Below are 18,807 nucleotides of genomic sequence, written 5' to 3' on the forward strand. Positions count from 1 at the left end.
TCGCCTGCCAAGTCTTTTGCCTTCGTAGGGAGTGATTAGGGACCAATCCCTCCAGGATCTTCCAGGTGTAGATTATGATGGGTCTCTCGCCTGCGCTCCAGTGAGTACAAGTCAAGTGCTTCCAAGCGTTCCCAGCAGTTAAAGTGTTTGATGGAACTTGTATTTGCAGTAAAGGTTCTCTGTACATTCTCTAGATCTGCATTTTCACCTGCCTTGAATGGAGATGTTAATGTACAGCAGTATACCAGCCTAGAGAGAACAAGTGATTTGAAAAGAATCATCATTGGCTTGGCATCTTTTGTCTTGAATGTTCTCATGCATCTTTTGTCTTGAATGTTCTCATGGATCTTTTGTCTTGAATGTTCTCATGCATCTTTTGTCTTGAATGTTCTCATTATCCATCCTATCAGTTTCCTCGCAGATGTGATAGTGGCACTGCGGTGATTCTTGAAGGTGAGATCCTCAGACATCACCACTCCCAGGTCCTTCACATTACTTTTCTGTTCTATTGTGTGATTAGAGTTTGTAGTATACTCAGTTCTAGCTATTATTTCCAGTTTTCCTTAACGGAGTAGTTGAATTTGTCATCATTAAACATCATATTGTTCTCCGTTGCCCATTGGAAAACTTGGTTTACATCTTGGAGATTTGCCGTGTCCTCAGTGGATGACACTCTAGTGTCTGTCTGATATGAGAATGAGGAACAGGATAGGGGCGAGTACTGTGCCTTGTGGAACAGAGCTCTTCACTATGGCAGCTTCCGATTTGACTCTGTTTACCACTACTCTGTGTTCAATTGGTTAGAAAGTTGAATTAAGTAAGTAAGTAAAGTTTATTCAGGTATACACAAATACAGTTACATAGATTATCATACATAACGGCATATGTGTAGAGAACCTAGGATAACCCAGTGACTTATTTTACCCCCATCAGCTAATCGTGTAGACTTAATTTGATTAAAAAAATAAACTTCTGGATGTATTGCTGAAAAAAACATATTAGTTAAACCATGTTTTTTTATGAATGTAATTTACCTTGTAATGAAATTATTCGAAAAGCAAAGGGCGTACTTCAGATATTTTTTTTTATTGTCGATGAAATTTGAGGTCATTTGTTTTGAAAAAGGCACAAAATGGATTAACGTTATGACATGTTGAATGGAAACGCTTCAGACCTGTGACCACTTGGAGTGACCAAGATTCCAGGACCACAATATTTCAACTAATGATGTCTTAAAGTGACATCATTTTGTCTCTTCCACTGCTTGTCGGTGTCATATACCATCATATAAAATCATATATTATATACCGTCATATAAAATCATATATTATATACCGTCATATAAAATCATATATTATATACCGTCATATAAAATCATATATTATATACCGTCATATACCATCATAGTCATATGCCATCATACACAAGTCACTGTAAATAGCATGCTGAAAACTTCCAGCCAAGACAGGACTCGAAGCAATACCTGGAGTTTACCTGGAGAGAGTTCCGGGATCAACGCCCCCGCGGCCCGGTCTGTGACCAGGCCTCATGGTGGATCAGAGCCTGATCAACCAGGCTGTTACTGCTGGCAATGGTTTCAAGTCGGAAAAATTCAGATTCAGGAAGGATATAGGAAAGCACTTGTTTAGCAATAGAGTTGTGGATGAGTGGATCAAACTCCCGAGTACCGTCATAGAAGCGAAAACATTGTGCAATTTTAAAAATAGGTTAGATAAATACACGATGGGTGTGGGTGGGTGCGAGTTGGACCTGACTAGCTTGTTCTACTAGGTCTGATGCTGTGCTCCTTCCTTAAATGGAAGTGACCTGACTAGGTCCCTTCCACTAAAGGAAGGAGCACTTCCAACTTCTAGGGGGTTCACTTGGACCTGCTTCGCATGGGTCAGTAGGCCTGCTGCAGTCTTCCTTCTTTCTTATGTTCTTATATACCATCACGTACCATCATATACCGACATATACCATCATATGCCGTCATATCCCATCATGTGATGTGGTAGGCTCTGTAACATTCAGTCAAAACAGTGGTTTTTTCATCAGTGTTGTGGTTGATTTTTACAAGAGTGAAAGAATTTGACCAAAATGGACTCATTCTTATCAGTGGTGAACGCAGCAACATTTTCCTGACACACTTGTGCAGCTCCTAGATCAGTGGTTGGAGCACTTTTAAGAAGGATCCACATGGTAAAAATAAAGACTAGCTGGAAAACAAGCTTTTACTGGGACAACGTGTTGCAGTATCAAGCACAGGAGATTTTTTTTTATAATCCAGACCAAGAGTAGCAAGTAGTAAGAATGATCTGCAGCCAGTGTCCTTTTCCTGTCCGGTCTTTTCTGGGCAGAATGAGAAGAGGAGTAGTATCATCAGGTAATGATCTTGGGGGTTTAGGTGCGGGACCGGAGTTGGTCCGACGTGGGCTGGGCGGGCAATCCGAAAATCGCCGCACCATTGAGGGAGAAGCCGGAAGCATGGTTACCTGGAGTTTACCTGGAGGGTTAAAGAAGTGTAGAAGTCAGATGTATCAGTGGAGTTAGGCGGAACCCAGGTACCTCGAGCGGGTGACGAAATGGCACCAGCATGAGGTACAGGGGCATGAAAAATGTCCGAAGAGTGGTCAAATAACGAGGTGGGGTCGGAACAAGTTGCTGTAGCAGAAAGGGGTCCGGGAGAGCTGTTTCATGGACGTGGACTCCATGGTTATGTCACTTTTCTTTTTGCTTTTAGAAAAAAGAAAAAAAGAATAAAAGAAGGGTGAACGTGGAGGAATGGCTCCTAGGAAGAATGAAAGGGCCGTAAATCCCCCTCTGCGCCCAAGAGGACCCCAGCATTGCAAGTAGTGCAGATGCAGCATGAAACCCATGCCATACCCTACCCTTCATGCCAGTAAACCAGCAATCCGGGACAGCAACCTCACATCTACCGAGCCGCCTCGGTGGGCAAAAAAGAGGGCACCCAGATACCTGCAACACAGCATACCTCCTTCAGTCACCACCCCTTGGAATCCAAAAGGCAGTTTCCAGAGATACACCAGTCACCCAAAAGACAACCCCCCCCCCCCGGGAGACCGGAGAGGGAGTGGAACATCCCCAGGTGATCCCGATTCCATGGCAAACTACACCACCACTACCATGGACCTCAACGGAATGGGATGGACCACGGTAGCCTTCCCCCTACCTAGGAACTAGAGTGCCTGTGCGAAGAATCCCAAAGGCTGAAAACAGGAAGGGGATAGGGAAGGGATGGGGAGGAAATTATTATATTATTATAATCAAAAAGAAGCGCTAAGCCACAAGGGCTATACAGCGCTGCAGGGTAGGGAAGGAAGCGAGGGTATTGGGCGGCAGAAGGGAGGGATGATCAGTAGGTTACAGAAAACAGCGGGGCAGGGGATAGTACGGGGGTAGAGGGTAGCAAGAGATTGAGGTAGAAAGGGCTGAAGGTATCAGAATTTGTGAAGTCAGTTGTTGTCAAAAAGTCAATGAGAGAGTCCGAATGAAAGGCGAGTCCATCAGCGAGAAGGGAAGGTATAGAGAGAGCAGCGGAGCGAAGACAACGACAGAGGTAAATTCTGCGTGCTCGTTGATAAAGTGAGCAGTCCAACAGAATGTGGCTGACTGATAATGGAGCCTGGTAATTCTCACAGAGAGGAGCAGGGCGCCTCTCCATGAGATATCCATGAGTAAGACGAGTATGGCTAATGCGAAGACGAGAGAGAGTCATCTCCCAACCTCGACACTGGTGATAAGAAGACGGCCAGTAACCTATACTCGGTTTAATGGATTGAAGTTTATTACCGAGCATAGTAGACCAACGTTGTTGCCAACGGGTGTGAAGGTATTGCAGCAAAATAGTCCATAAATGGAATACCTCTATATGAAACTGGTAGGTCATGTACTGCTGACTGTGCAGTAGTGTCTGCCTGTTCATTGCCCTGTACGTCAACATGACCAGGGACCCAACAAAAAACAATATCTTTATGCTTGGTAAAGATGCGGAGGACTAAGGGGTGAGGTGTATCAAATTTCTGTATAGCCTGTAAAGCACTAAGGGAGTCTGAGACAACCACAAATGATGACACAGGCATAGATGCAATACGGATAAGTGCTGCAAGGATGGCATACAATTCAGCAGTAAAAATACTAGCCGAAGATAGTAAATGCCCTCGTACGACGCTGTCCGGAAACACTGCTGTGAATCCTACGCCGTCAGAAGACTTAGAGCCATCTGTGTACACAGCAATGGCATGAGAATGAGAGTGGAAGTGGTCAAGAAAAAGAGAGCGGGAAGCGACCGTAGACAGTTGGGCTTTCGAGCAAGGGAGAGAGAAAGAACAGACTCGAACAGCTGGAACTTCCCAGGGGGGTAGGGAAAAGTGAGATGCTACATGAACATAGAAAGGTGGTAATTGAAGAGAAGACAAGAGCGAATGAAGGCGAAGAGAGAAGGGACGGAGTAAACAGGGGCAGCGAACAAATAAAGAATGTCTACTAATATCAGTGACCATTCTATAAATGGAAGGATTGCGGAGATCATGAGAGCGTACATAGTAGCGCAGGCAATGGGCATCACGGCAATCGGATAAGGATGGAACGTTCGCTTCTGCATAGAGGCTCTCAACAGGGAAAGAGCGAAAAGCACCGAGGCATAAATGTAATCCTTGGTGATGAATGGGGTTAAGGCTAGAGAGAGTAGCAGGAGATGCCGCTGAATAGATCTGGTCACCATAATCAAGCTTCGATGAAATGAGGGTGGAATGTAGGCGAAGGAGGGTTCGGCGATCAGCTTCCCATGAAAGATGAGCAAGGGTTTTAAGAAGGTTCAGCCGGCTGTGACAAGTTGTCTTCAGAGGTACTGTGAGGAGAGGAGGAAAATGAAAAGAGGGATGGGGAGGATGGGATAGGGAAGGGGGAATTGGGGGGTAATTAGATTCGGTCTGAGGAAGGAGACCAAAAGGTCTAATTCCTCAGACCAAGAGCCTCTTCACTATGCCAAGAAGCCCCCCCTTGAAGAGGCTGAAAAGGTTAAAATAAGATTATAATTGTTATAGGCATTCACCTGTGGGAAATTATATTTACTTAGGATAACTCAATGAAACAAATCATTATATGTATTTATGGAATGCATTAAAGTTATAGGTGTTATACAGCACCTTCGAAACAGGATACAATCAGGAGTGCTTTGAAGAAATGGAGGGTAGCTCCAATTCCTTGGATTAATAGTCCTTTATCAACGAGGTACCCCGTTAGAAGGGACCAACCAACTCAGCGCAGCTTTTGCTCGGGTTAAAGTTTCGTCAACAATAAGCAATGCAAAGCGAGAAACTCTCAAATATGAAACATGAGTAAGAGATCTGTCTATTTCGTCGTCAGACAGAAAACCTACTGAAATGGGTATCTTTCCGAAGTATTAATACATTTCTCTTTCACATTTCTGTACAAGTGGTTAAGACTGTGCAGTGTGACTTTCATATACTTCAAGTATAATTCTTCTGAAATGTGTTAGTTTCATGCATAAACTATACTGTACCAATATAAAGCCCATAATATAAACATCATCTGAGGCACATGATGGGCCCAGGGACTGAGTACCCATGTAATGATAACTAAGTAAGTTACAGTGGTAATGAACTACTTATACGTTATTGGTCTGATTGCTGTTGTAATACAGACATGAATTCAGCCACAAAATTACAATGTAGTTTATGTGTACTTTTAAATTATTCATACTGTTTTAGTTCGACAATCTTAAGTGGGTGTGAATTCTTTACAATAGGACAAAATCAAAGTATTTTTTCAAAATAGTTGTAATAGGCTACTGTGGATAAAATAATTCGAAACTTCTTGAACATTTGCGATATGATTCGTTAAATTTTATAGATAGTAAGGGACCCAACAAGGGAACACCATCTAGCAGCTGTTATGAGTTATTTACAATGAGCAATGTCCATCCTGGAAAAATACCCTGACTGGGCATTTTTTCCAGAATGGACATTACCTATTGTAAATAACTCATAGCCACTTAATCTTGTTCAAATTCAACCATATCTTGCTAAAATATAAATCAAGATATAAATAATTCAAAACCACATACCAGCTATAACGTAATATTTTTATGACTTAATTCATGTCTGCATGAAAAAACTAAAATTACGATTGTAACCAGATATAAACGTGTAGATAGTTCATGACCACTGTAACTTGTTTAGTTATCAAAAAATTAGGGTCTGGGGTGCATAATAAGGCTATTAATCTAAGAACAGCTTGTGGCGTATGGTCCCATCAGTTAAGAGGTTACGTAGCCACTGAGTTGGTTATTATAAGCCCTTGTAAATAGAATTTCCCTAATGAAATAAAATGGCATTAGAGATCATTAAGTCTTCACACTTCCTTCCCTTCACCAGAACTTCATGGGATTTAGCGTGTTGGCAGAGCTTGAGCATGTTGCTGGTTCTTCCTTAACGACTGAGTAGGCCATCTTGTCTAAAGAGTTCTCCTTTCCGAGCAGCAGACGGTACTGACGTGTGGAAAGTGACATCAAAAACTCTCTCTCCTGCAATGGTTGCAAATGTCAATAATATTGATAATAAGTAATGTTTCAGTCACTAAGTCATCCCAGAAAAGTATCATCCACATACCACTGCAACCTTCAATTTAAGTACAACTATGAGACACAGGTATACATCAAAGCCCTTAATAGGCAGAGGAGCTGCAGTTCAACTCCCTCAAGAGACCCCAGTAGCTATAATCCTCCCAAGGGGTCCAGAAGCTGGAGATTAACGTCTTCAAAAGGCCCAGGAACTTTAGGTTAATAATCTAATAAAGCCTAGTACATGTAGCTTAACACTGTAAAACGGCCTAAACACTCCTGATGAACACCCTCAGAATGCCAACAACCTGAAGCTCAACACGAACACTGAAAATACAGACTGAGAGGACAGTAGGTCAGCGATGTGAGAAGAGCTGCACAACTACCATCACTGAAGGAACAATAATTTCAGAGAGTACTAGCCTCGTTCTCACCTCAAAGAAACAAACACTGATTTTTATATATATATATAAAATACTTATTGTAATAATGTTGGTAAAATTACCGACAATGTGTTAGGTAAAAGGATACGTGCAGCTCATGCGACATTTTCGTGGGAATGTTTCACTCTCCAGGAGTTTTGTTGACAAAACTCCTAGAGTGAAACGTTCCCACAACATGTCGCATTAGTTGCACGTGTCTTTTCCTAAGAGCACCAATTATTCTCCTAGGTAATAATAATGCAAACCTTCCTCTGAGAAATATACACAATTACTGAGAGTTTGAAGTCGATCGAATGAGGCAGTCTCTAGTTTATTGACAGAAATCTGGTAATCCCCATTTCTTTAATTATAATTAAAAATTGGCAAAAAATTTCTATTACAACTACTTCACTTAATAGTCCACACACACATACTGATTTAAATCATACATTTCTATAAAAAAAATTAAATATATTAATGTTACCCCTCAGATTCTTTCTTTATTTATTTATTTATTTATTTATTTACAATTTGAGCATACATATAGAGGTACAAAAAAATACAGATAAGAGCAGCATGCCAAAGCCACTTATACTATGCATAGCATTTCGGGCTGGCTTAAAATTAACTAAGCAATGATGAAATCAGTGATAATACATTATTGTAAACAGATAACTATAAAGCACAAATGAGTATTACAAAGACAGGTCATATGGTTGCATGCATTGTTGTACATTCAGTCGTATGGAGTATTTTGTTAGGTAGTGTATTTAAAAAATAATAAAGTTAGATTGGGTTTTAGGTTTAACATTTATGTGATATAATTGTGAGAAACATTTAAGATATACAATTTATAAGGTTCAGTTATTCAGTATTTATTTGGTTTTGGGTGAGTAAGTGATCTTTGAGAAGAGACTTGAATTTATAAACAGGTAGTGTTTCTTTTATATTTACAGGTAATGAATTCCAGATTTTAGGGCCTTTTATGTGCATTGAGTTTTTGCATAGTGTGAGATGGACACGAGGAACATCAAAGAGTGATCTGTGCCTTGTGTTATGGTCATGTGTTCTGTTGAGGTTGGCAAGGAGATGTTTGAGGGGAGGGTTAATATCAGAGTTAAGTGTTCTATGTATGTAATAGGTGCAGTAATAAGTATGGATGTTTTGTATGGTGAGTAGGTTTAGTGTATTGAATATTGGTGGAGTGTGCTGCCTCTAGTGAGAATTTGTTATCATTCTAACTGCAGCCTTTTGTTGGGTAATTAGTGGTCTGAGATGGTTAATTGTTGTTGAGCCCCATGCACGAATGCCATAGGTGAGATAGGGGTAAATAAGAGAGTGATATAGGGCCAGGAGGGCTGACTGTGGAACATAGTACCGTATCTTCGATAGTATGCCTACAGTCTTGGAAATTTTCTTAGAAATTTGTTGTATATGTGTATGAAATTTGAGTCTATTATCAAGGTGGATTCCTAAGAATTTTCCCTCTGTTAGCTTTGTGATAGGTGATCCGTTTATCATTATGTTAAGAGGGACATCTGTAGCTCTGTTACCAAACTGAATGAAGTAGGTTTTGTCAATGTTTAGTGTAAGTTTGTTAGTCCTCATCCAGGTAGATATTTTCTGTAATTCGGTATTTACAGTATTGGCTAGCGTGACTGGGCTCGGGTGAGAGAAGACGTATGTAGTGTCATCTGCAAATAGTGTGGGTTTGAGTAATTGCGAAGCATTTGGAAGGTCATTTCTGTATAGGAGAAAGAGAAGAGGGCCAAGGACACTTCCCTGTGGGACACCAACTGTAATTGGTTGCGCAGAAGAGTTTGCCCCATTTGCGTACACATACATATTGGCTTCTGTTGCTGAGGTATGACTTGAGGTAGTTGAGGGAGTGCCCTCTATACCATAGTGTGACAATTTTACGTGGAGCAAGTCATGGTCAACTGTATCAAAAGCTTTACGTAAGTCAATGAAGATCCCCAGTGGGACTTCTTTTTTCTCTACTGCAGTGTATATATGTTCTAGCATGTGTATAATAGCATCATTAGTATTTTTATTAGGCCTGAATCCAAATTGGCAGGGGTTGAGTATGTTTTGGGAGATAAGGTAGGAGTAGATTCGTTTATGAATTAATTTTTCGAAGATTTTTGAGAGAGGGTGTAAGTTGGATATTGGCCTATAGTTATTCAACTCTGTTTGGTCTCCTCCTTTGTGGATCGGGGTGACCCTTGCTATTTTGAGTACTGTAGGGAAGGTGGAGGATTCTATGGATTTGTTAAAGAGTGTTGCAATGATTGGTGATAGCACTTGTGACAGTTTTTTGTATATAAAGGGTGGTAAGGTATTTAAATCTCCTGCCTTGTTTTTTAGTGCGTTGATAATAAGGGAGACTTCGTAAGGGTTAGTCGGAGCTAGGAACAGTGTGTTCGGGTAGTTGCCGGTGAGGTAGTCATTTGGTGGGGTATCTGAGCTTGGGATTTTATTGGCAAGGTTTTGTCCTATAGTGGAGAAGAAATCATTGAGTCTGTTTGCTGTTTCTGTTGGTGGGAGTTGGGGTTCATCTGATTTTGCTAATTTTATTTCGCTATTTCGTGATATCTTTTTTGTTCCCAGAATTTCTGATAGGGTTTTCCAGGTCTTTTTTATATCACCTCGTAAGTTGGATAATCTGTTCTCATAATACAATTTTTTTGCCCTTCTTATCAGGCTGGTAAGGATTGACGAGTAACGTTTTGTTTGGTCTCTGGTTATGTGACCCATTCTGTACTGTTTTTCATATTGGAGTTTTGTATTTATGTATTTGAGAATGCTGGGCGTTAGCCAGGGACTGTTCAGTCTCTTAGCTGTCATCTGTTTAGTTTTTTTAGGGCAGTGCTTGTTATAGAGGTATTGGGTCTTTTTTAGAAAATTATTAATACATTCGTCAATATCTGTATAGATTTCTAGCTCAGTGTGCCAATCAATGTTTGCTACTGCTGTTGTGAAGTTATTAATGGCTGCCTCATTGTGAAGTCTGAAGGTGACTTTAGTAGTGTCTTGGGGTAGTTTACCAAGAGTTGTTATGAGGAAAGTAGGGTAGTGGTCTGTGGTATTATCTGTAATTATGCCTGATTTTAAAGGGGATATGGTGTTGGTCCAGATGTGGTCAAATAGGGAAACACTAGTCTCTGTAACTCTTGTAGGTTTTGTTACTGTTGGTAGTAACATACAGTTACTCATTGTGTTTGTGAATTCAGTAACGTGTGGGTCCTGGTCTTGCAGGAGATTTATATTGAAGTCACCTGAGAGTAGTAAGTGATCTTTGTTCATGCGTGCATCAGTTATCATACTTCCTAGGTTTTGACTAAATTGGCTAATGTTTGACTGTGGAACTCTGTAGATGTTTATCAATGTGAGAGGTTTTTGTAGGTATTTGGATTTGAATTTAGCTATTATATATTCCCCATGTTCATCCCTTGTGCAAGTATTAGTGATACATTCTAGTGGGTCTGAGTAGTATATGGCTGTGCCACCCCCTTGTTGATCTGGCCTACAGTTGTGTATGGCTGTGTAACCAGGAATGGCATAGACATCTGTACTATCAGGCTTTAGCCAGGTTTCAGTTAGTGTAATGATGGACATATTGGCATGTAAGGAATTTAGTAATGCTATGAGGTCATCGTAATGCTTGCTTAAAGATCTGATATTGTAGTTAAAGATAGTTATGTTGTTGTTGGCACTGAGGTGCCTTTGATTGTTCTGCAGTGTAGTAATTACAGTAACTGTTTGATTCATTTAAGTCATTAAATAAGAGGTTGGTATCAGGATCAATGCTTGTAATCATAAGATTTGTAGTGAATCTATAGTTAGAATTAAGTATAAAACAAAGTAAATAGTCTTAAGCTAAAAAATAGCACCTGAATTATTTAACAAATGTAAAATAATGAGCTAAGGTAGTTTTTTTTTTTTTTTTTTTAAGCTAAAATAAAGGAGACAATATAAAAGGGACTAATACAAATAAAGTGATGATCAAATAATGGAGCTTGGGAATATGATAGTAGGTAGTACTATAAAGGTAATTTTTTAAAGTTAGAATTATAGTATAAAATTATAATATAAAAGGGACTAATATAGGTTGTGGTGAACAATAAAGTGGTAATCAAATAAATGAGCTTTGGAATATAATGGCAAAATTGTGAACTTATTCTACTTTAGCACCTGAGAATAGCACCTTGATTATTTTAACAATTGTGAATATATAAACTAGGGTAGTTATATAAAGCTAAAATAAAGGAGAAAATATATAAGGGACTAAAAATAAGTAATGGTAAACAAAGTTAAATGGACAGATGGTAGGAATTATAATATAAACTTATTATATAAAAATACAATTTGAAATGGTACTTGCAATTGCACTAGAGTCTGGTATAGGTTGTTGACAAGATCAAGATTATAACTAGATTTAAATTGACAAAATAAAATTCACAATTAAAGTACCAAAAGAACTGGTGTTTAATAAAATTTTAGTAAGTAATAATGATTACAAAAAAGTGAAAAAGTAATGTTTATTTCATTCAATATTGCACTGGTAGTTATACTTGGTTATATGGCAGTCAAAAATGTTAAGAGTAAATTGAAATTTTAGTAAAAATGATAATTATTAATTTTAGTAAGCAATATCAATTGATAGTATTTAAAAAAATATGAGGTAGTAATATGGACAGAGAAAGTATCAATTCAGCTAATGTTTAAGCGAACAATAGTAAATAACAAAATCACATAAGGTGACTTATGCTTACTAGTAAAATCACAAAATGAGGTAGTTGATTATTTAATTACTAAGAGATTGCACAATGAAATTTGAACAATAATGGAGCAAAACATACACTACACTACGTAGGCTTTTAAGTTGGACATTGTTTAGTTATTCTCTGTAAGATTAGTATCCCTGAGAAATCGTGATAGATCATTCTCGTTCGTGATTGTGTACAGTTGACCTACATTTGTTTTCCTAACTAGAATTTTCCCATCCCGTGTGAAGCATTGGTGTATTGTGTCGTTATTCTCCCGCTTAAGTTTTCTGACTCTATACAGGAGGTTCTGACGTTTTTTGGTAAGACACTCGTTTATGTATACCTCTTTCTTTACTTTAATAGATGCAATAATTAAGTCTTTTTTCCTGTCATGTGAGTGGAATCTAAGCATAACACTTTTTCTACCATGGGATCCTAGTAACCTGGCTTCTTTTATTTCAGACTCTGGTACAATAACACTTGTTTGGTCCTTTATGATCTGCAGAGTAATTTCTTTACTGTTTGTTTGGTTCATATCACTGGGAAAAAGTGGACTGTTAACTATTACTGCGTCCGATAGTTTATCTTGTTCAGTTTTATCTTCTTGGAGAGCAAAGTAGTCACTGAACTGGTTATCTAAGTTGTTCTTCCATTCTTTTACTGCTTCTTCAACCTTTGTATTAAGAGATATTATTTGTTGGGTATGGCTATCTATGACTGACTGGATGGTCTTGCCACAGTTTGTCATTCCTGGTGTTGATAACTTTTGTTCAAGACTGTGGATTTTGTTCTCGAGTTGTGTCATAAGTAAGTAAGTTTATTCAGGTATACACAAATACAGTTACATAGAATTATCATACATAGCAGCATATGTGTAGAGAACCTAGGATAACCCAAAAAAGTCATACAGAGTGACTTATTTCCATTGGGGTCATCCTGGTGTCTTGTTTTGTTAGCGTCTCTCGAAGATTCATATTTTCAATAGCTAAGTTGGAGATGCATGTCTTTAGGGTATCTGGATCGTTGGTCATACCTGAGAGACTACTTGGTAGGTTGAATCCGGGGAAGAGAGGGGAGGATGGGCTGGTGGCAGCCATGTTTGTTGTTATTGTTGTGGTGCGGCCTTGAGTGGTGGTGAGTGGGGTGGTTGCTGAGCCGGCGTCCTCCTGGCTACACTTGTTGAATAGTTGATTTTTCGGTGTTTTCTTGCTGGCCTTGGTGCTGTTTCCTCTTAGATTGCGCCTCATAATACTACAGGAATTGTTGTAGTTAAGAAGAAGTTGTAGTATACAAAGCTTAGGGTTACGTTGTTCGGCTGGCAGCGGGGTGTTGCTTTCGGTTTGTGTGCGGTCTTCCTTTGATCTCTATTATTTTCGATTTGTAGGTTTCACTGTTGGTAATCTTTGGTTATTCTGGGTGCTACGTTGGGTAGTGCAGTTTTGTTTGTAGCTAGGTCATCATAGGAGCATTGGTAGCTCTGGTAGTTAAAGAAAAGTACGGAGCTTGGAAGTCGCTGCTGCCGCTGCCGCTGTTGCTGAAATAGTCAAAGGACAGACTTTTTAACGAACCTTATGCTCGACTGGTAGCGCACTCAGCTCACAATGAGGTCCGGGGGTCGATTCCCCGTCCGTCTGGAAACATTAGGACGAGTTTCCTTAAGACACTTGCTGTCCATGTTCACCCATCAGTAAAAAATAGGTACCTGGGTGTTAGTTGACTGGAGTAGGTCACATCCTAGGACAAAATTGACCTAATTTGCCCGAAATGCTTTCTATATTAATGGTATGTTAAAGGACCCCAATGGAAATAAGTCACTCTGACTTTTTTGGGTTATCCGAGGTACTTTACACACATGCTGCTATGTATGATAATTCTATGTAACTGTATTTGTGTATACCTGAATAAACTTACTTAATTAGTCAGTGATGTCAGCTATGGTGTGTATACCTTGTACATGTACTTGTAAAAATAAGATTACTAGTAGTTTTATTAGATTTACTATTAAACAGCGTTCATCTAACTTAGATGTACTTTAGAAATAAAGATATTATTATTATTATTTTCTAATGCGCTCAGGAGATCCCCGTTTTCTGTTCGTGCATTAGTCTTTTATCGTCATTATCTTACAGTATTGTATTTTTTTTAATTTTTGTTGCGTTGTGGTATGGTAAAGCTGGTTAAACTTTACTGACAGAACAATCTAACCTAACCTAATCACCGTTAATCAAGAAATTTCCTGCAAACCGTACGTAAAAACTATACAAGCCAATTGCATCATATCTTCACTATACGTTTGATGAGTTCCCAGTTTTTCTACTCTCAGAGCCCAGCCATGGGCCAGGCTCGTCTGGTGCTTGCCTAGGCAACCAGGCTCTGTTGCTGCTGGTGGCCCTCTGCCCCACACATCCATCACAGCCTGGTTGATCTGGACTGGTACTGCGCATGGGTCCCCTTTAAGCAGGAAAATGTACACAGTGAGTACTGAAACACGAAAGGCCGACTTAAGGCCTTGCAACACTCACCTGACGTCTGGTGTCGTTCTGCATGAAAGGTGAAGGAGACAGGACCAGATGCTGCAGGTGAGCTTCTGTGGTAGGTTCCCAGATGAAACCCAAAGATGAGTCTGGCGTTGGGTTCCTGAACCCAGAACGAAATATTCATTCAAGTTTAAATAGTAATATTAGTAGTAATAGTAGTAGGAGTATACAGTGCTTTATAGCAATAACAATGTAAATATATTTTATAAATGTAAAAAAAAAATTATCAAAAGAGAGAGCTGATGTGGGTAACAACTCTTAGCTTGTAAATAAAGTTAGAAATCTTAACCTAACCTTGTAAACTGTGGGTAGAGAGAGAGAGGGGGAGAGAGAGAGAGAGAGAGAGAGAGAGAGAGAGAGAGAGAGAGAGAGAGAGAGAGAGAGAGAGAGAGAGAAACACTATACCCAGTATCGGCGAAGTTGGTCCAAAGTTTAGTGAAGAGATCTCTGAGGGCAAGGTCAGGAGCGCGAGTGAGCTGAAACCCTCTCAAGTTGAAGAGGTAGGCTAAGTCGTCTGCATGGGTCACCCCTGTCAAAAGCAAGAAATGCAAGGAGTGATGGACAGAGAAAAGAATTTCTTTACTTATTCGGGGTAAAATCAGACTGCGTTCTCGACTCAAGGTAAGAGGTGGTGAAACAAATACCACGGAGCTGGGTGGGGATAGAACCCGCGATCAGAGAGTCATACAACTCCAGACCGATGGTAGGGGGTGTTAGTGATAAGGCACTTAGCTCTCTTTGCCATTGGTGTGCAGCTGGGCGACAAGGGGAAGGACTGAGGGATGGACAAACTAAAAGAGAGGTGAAAGTATGGAGTGAACGAATGTAGAGGATATTTTTTAGGTATGCACTACAATTTGGATAGTAGAATAATAACATTCTCAACCTAGAACATGTTGAAGAACAGCCAGGCTGTCATAGCCATATCAGCCTTTGGGTTGCTTGCAGCAACAACCTATTGCCCGGGTAGTCAATAAGGCATCGTCTAACGATAAATTCGACTAATGAAGCGTTTGAGCATAAAAATTTTGGCCTGACCAATGATGAAAAACTCGACCAACATGATTCGTCCCAAACGCGTCCACGTGTCCTGTCTGGCCTGAGCGCGCCATAGCTGCCCTGCCTTCAGTTAGTGTACCAGTGTTTACAAGCCAGTCCGGTCACATCCACTCATACATTTGGTACATTTTGTATTATTCCAGTGTTTTTAGTGCTTGTAACTGCAAAATATGCAAGTATATGGAATAGGTGGTAAGTTATTAAATGCTGTAAAGAGTTTTTATGAGGATAGTGAGGCTCAGGTTAGGGTGTGTAGAAGAGAGGGAGACTACTTCCCGGTAAAAGAAGGTCTTAGACAGGGATGTGTAATGTCACCATGGTTGTTTAATATATTTATAGATGGGGTTGTAAAGGAAATAAATGCTAGGGTGTTCGGGAGAGGGGTGGGATTAAATTTTGGGGAATCAAATTCAAAATGGGAATTGACACAGTTACTTTTTGCTGATGATACTGTGCTTATGGGAGATTCTAAAGAAAAATTGCAAAGGTTAGTGGATGAGTTTGGGAATGTGTGTAAAGGTAGAAAGTTGAAAGTGAACATAGAAAAGAGTAAGGTGATGAGGGTATCAAATGATTTAGATAAAGAAAAATTGGATATCAAATTGGGGAGGAGGAGTATGGAAGAAGTGAATGTTTTCAGATACTTGGGAGTTGACGTGTCGGCGGATGGATTTATGAAGGATGAGGTTAATCATAGAATTGATGAGGGAAAAAAGGTGAGTGGTGCATTGAGGTATATGTGGAGTCAAAAAACGTTATCTATGGAGGCAAAGAAGGGAATGTATGAAAGTATAGTAGTACCAACACTCTTATATGGATGTGAAGCTTGGGTGGTAAATGCAGCAGCGAGGAGACGGAGGCAGTGGAGATGTCCTGTTTAAGGGCAATGTGTGGTGTAAATATTATGCAGAAAATTCGGAGTGTGGAAATTAGGAGAAGGTGTGGAGTTAATAAAAGCATTAGTCAGAGGGCAGAAGAGGGGTTGTTGAGGTGGTTTGGTCATTTAGAGAGAATGGATCAAAGTAGAATGACATGGAAAGCATATAAATCTATAGGGGAAGGAAAGAGGGGTAGGGGTCGTCCTCGAAAGGGTTGGAAAGAGGGGGTAAAGGAGGTTTAGTGGGCGAGGGGCTTGGACTTCCAGCAAGCGTGCATGAGCGTGTTAGATAGGAGTGAATGGAGACGAATGATACTTGGGACCTGACGATCTGTTGGAGTGTGAGCAGGGTAATATTTAGTGAAGGGATTCAGGGAAACCGGTTATTTTCTTATAGTCGGACTTGAGTCCTGGAAATGGGAAGTACAATGCCTGCACTTTAAAGGAGGGGTTTGGGATATTGGCAGTTTGGAGGGATATGTTGTGTATCTTTATATGTATATGCTTCTAAACTGTTGTATTCTGAGCACCTCTGCAAAGGCAGTGATAATGTGCGAGTGTGGTGAAAGTGTTGAATGATGAAAGTATTTTCTTTTTGGGGATTTTCTTTCTTTTTTGGGTCACCCTGCCTCGGTGGGAGACGACCAACTTGTTAAAAAAAAAATTATATATATATATATATATATATATATATATATATATAGTAGGTTGGTAAACAATCACCCAGGGGGGTACAACCGTCCTGCCAAGTGAGTGTGAAACAAAAGCCTGTAATTGTTTTACATCATGGTAGGATTGCTGGTGTCTTTTGTCTGTCTCATAAATATGCAAGATTACAGGTACGTCTTGCTACTTCTACTTACACTTAGGTCACACTACACATACATGTACATGTTTATTTATACACACTCATCTGAGTTTTCTTTGATTTTATCTTAATAGTTCTTGGTCTTATTACATTTCCTTTTTTACCCATGGGGAAGTGGAATAAGAATCTTTCCTCAGTAAGCCATGCGTGTTGTAAAAGTCAACTAAAATGCCAGGAACAATGGGCTAGTAACCCCTTTTCCTGTAATAATTACTAAAAAGAATAAGAAGGAAATTGTCAAAGTGGGAAGTCTGAATGTGCATGGATGTTGTGCAGATGAAAAGAGATGATTGTGGATGTTATGAATGAGAAGAAGCTCGATGTCCTGGCTTTAAGTGAAACAAAGCTGAAGGGGGTGGGAGAGTTTCAGTGAAGAGGAATAAATTTGATTAGGTCAGGGGTTTCAAATAGAGTTAGAGCTAAAGGAGTAGCAATAATGTTGAAGGATAAGTTATGGCAGGAAAAGAGGGGCTATAAATGTATTAATTCAAGGATCATGTGGAGTAAAATAAAGATTGGATGTGAAAAGTGGGTTATAGTAAGCGTATATGCACCTGGAGAAGAGAGAAGTGTAGAGGAGAGAGCGAGATTTTGGGAAATGTTGAGTGAATGCGTGGAGAGTTTTAAACCAAGTGTGAGAGTAATGGTGGTTGGGGATTTCAATGCTAAAGTAGGCAAAAATGTTGTGGAGGGAGTAGTAGGTAAATTTGGGGTGCCAGGGGTAAATGTAAATGTTTGTGGTTATAGGAGGGTGGGTGCAGGAGGAAAGAGGAGTGATTGGTGGAATGATGAAGTAAAGGGTGTGATAAAAGAGAAAAAGGTAGCTTATGAGAGGTTTTTACAAAGCAGAAGTGTTATAAGAAGAGTAGAGCATATGGAGAGTAAAAGAAAGATGAAGAGTGGTGAGAGAGTGCAAAAGGAGAGCAGATAGAGTGGGAGAGGCACTGTCAAGAAATTTTAATGAAAATAGAAATTTTTTTGGAGTGAGTTAAACAAGTTAAGAACGCCTAGAGAACGAATGGATTTGTCAGTTAAAAACAGAGTCGGGGAGTTAGTAGATGGGGAGATGGAGGTTTTGGGTAGATGGCGAGAATATTTTGAGAAACTTTTAAATGTCGACGAAGAAAGGGAAGCGGTAATTTCATGCACTGGCCAGGGAGGTATACCGTCTTTTAGGAGTGAAGAAGAACAGGATGCGAGTGTGGGGGAGGTGTGTGAGGAATTATGTAGAATGAAAGGTGGTAAAGCAGCTGGAACTGATGGGATCATGACAGAAATATTAAAAGCAGGGGGGTATATAGTGTTGGAGTGAGTGGTATTTTTGTTTAATAAATGTATGAAAGAGGGGAAGGTACCTAGGGATTGGCAGAGAGCATGTATAGTCCCTTTATATAAAGGGAAGGGGGACAAAAGAGATTTTAAAAACTATAGAGGAATAAGTTTACTGAGTATACCAGGAAAAGTGTACAGTAGGGTTATAAGTGAAAGAATTAGAGGTAAGACAGAATGTAGGATTGAGGATGAGCAAGGAGGTTTCAGAGTGGGTAGGGGATGTGTAGATCAAGTGTTTACAATGAAGCATATATGTGAACAGTATTTAGATAAAGGTAGGGAAGTTTTTATTGCATTTATGGATTTAGAAAAGGCATATGATAGAGTGGATAGAGGAGC

General features: G+C 39.7%; 1 protein-coding gene across 3 annotated transcripts in view; it reads right to left on the reverse strand.

Moving 5' to 3' along the window:
• Window positions 1–5,120: 5,120 nt before the first annotated feature.
• The window catches only part of LOC128697980 (carboxylic ester hydrolase), a 132,776-nt gene continuing 119,089 nt past the window's right edge, over window positions 5,121–18,807 (reverse strand). For 2 of the 3 annotated variants that reach the window (XM_070097593.1, XM_070097592.1), the window contains exons 10-12: window positions 14,738–14,861; window positions 14,318–14,432; window positions 5,121–6,568 (exon numbers count right to left, since the gene is read on the reverse strand). In XM_070097593.1, coding sequence (XP_069953694.1) covers window positions 6,413–6,568; window positions 14,318–14,432; window positions 14,738–14,861 — 395 coding nt within the window. In that variant the 3' untranslated portion in view covers window positions 5,121–6,412. Of the gene's footprint in view, window positions 6,569–14,317; window positions 14,433–14,737; window positions 14,862–18,807 lie in introns of those variants that run through there. The other variant, XM_070097594.1, reaches the window with a different exon arrangement.

This window comes from Cherax quadricarinatus, chromosome 58, assembly GCF_038502225.1.
Source record: "Cherax quadricarinatus isolate ZL_2023a chromosome 58, ASM3850222v1, whole genome shotgun sequence".
Lineage (NCBI taxonomy): Eukaryota > Metazoa > Arthropoda > Malacostraca > Decapoda > Parastacidae > Cherax > Cherax quadricarinatus.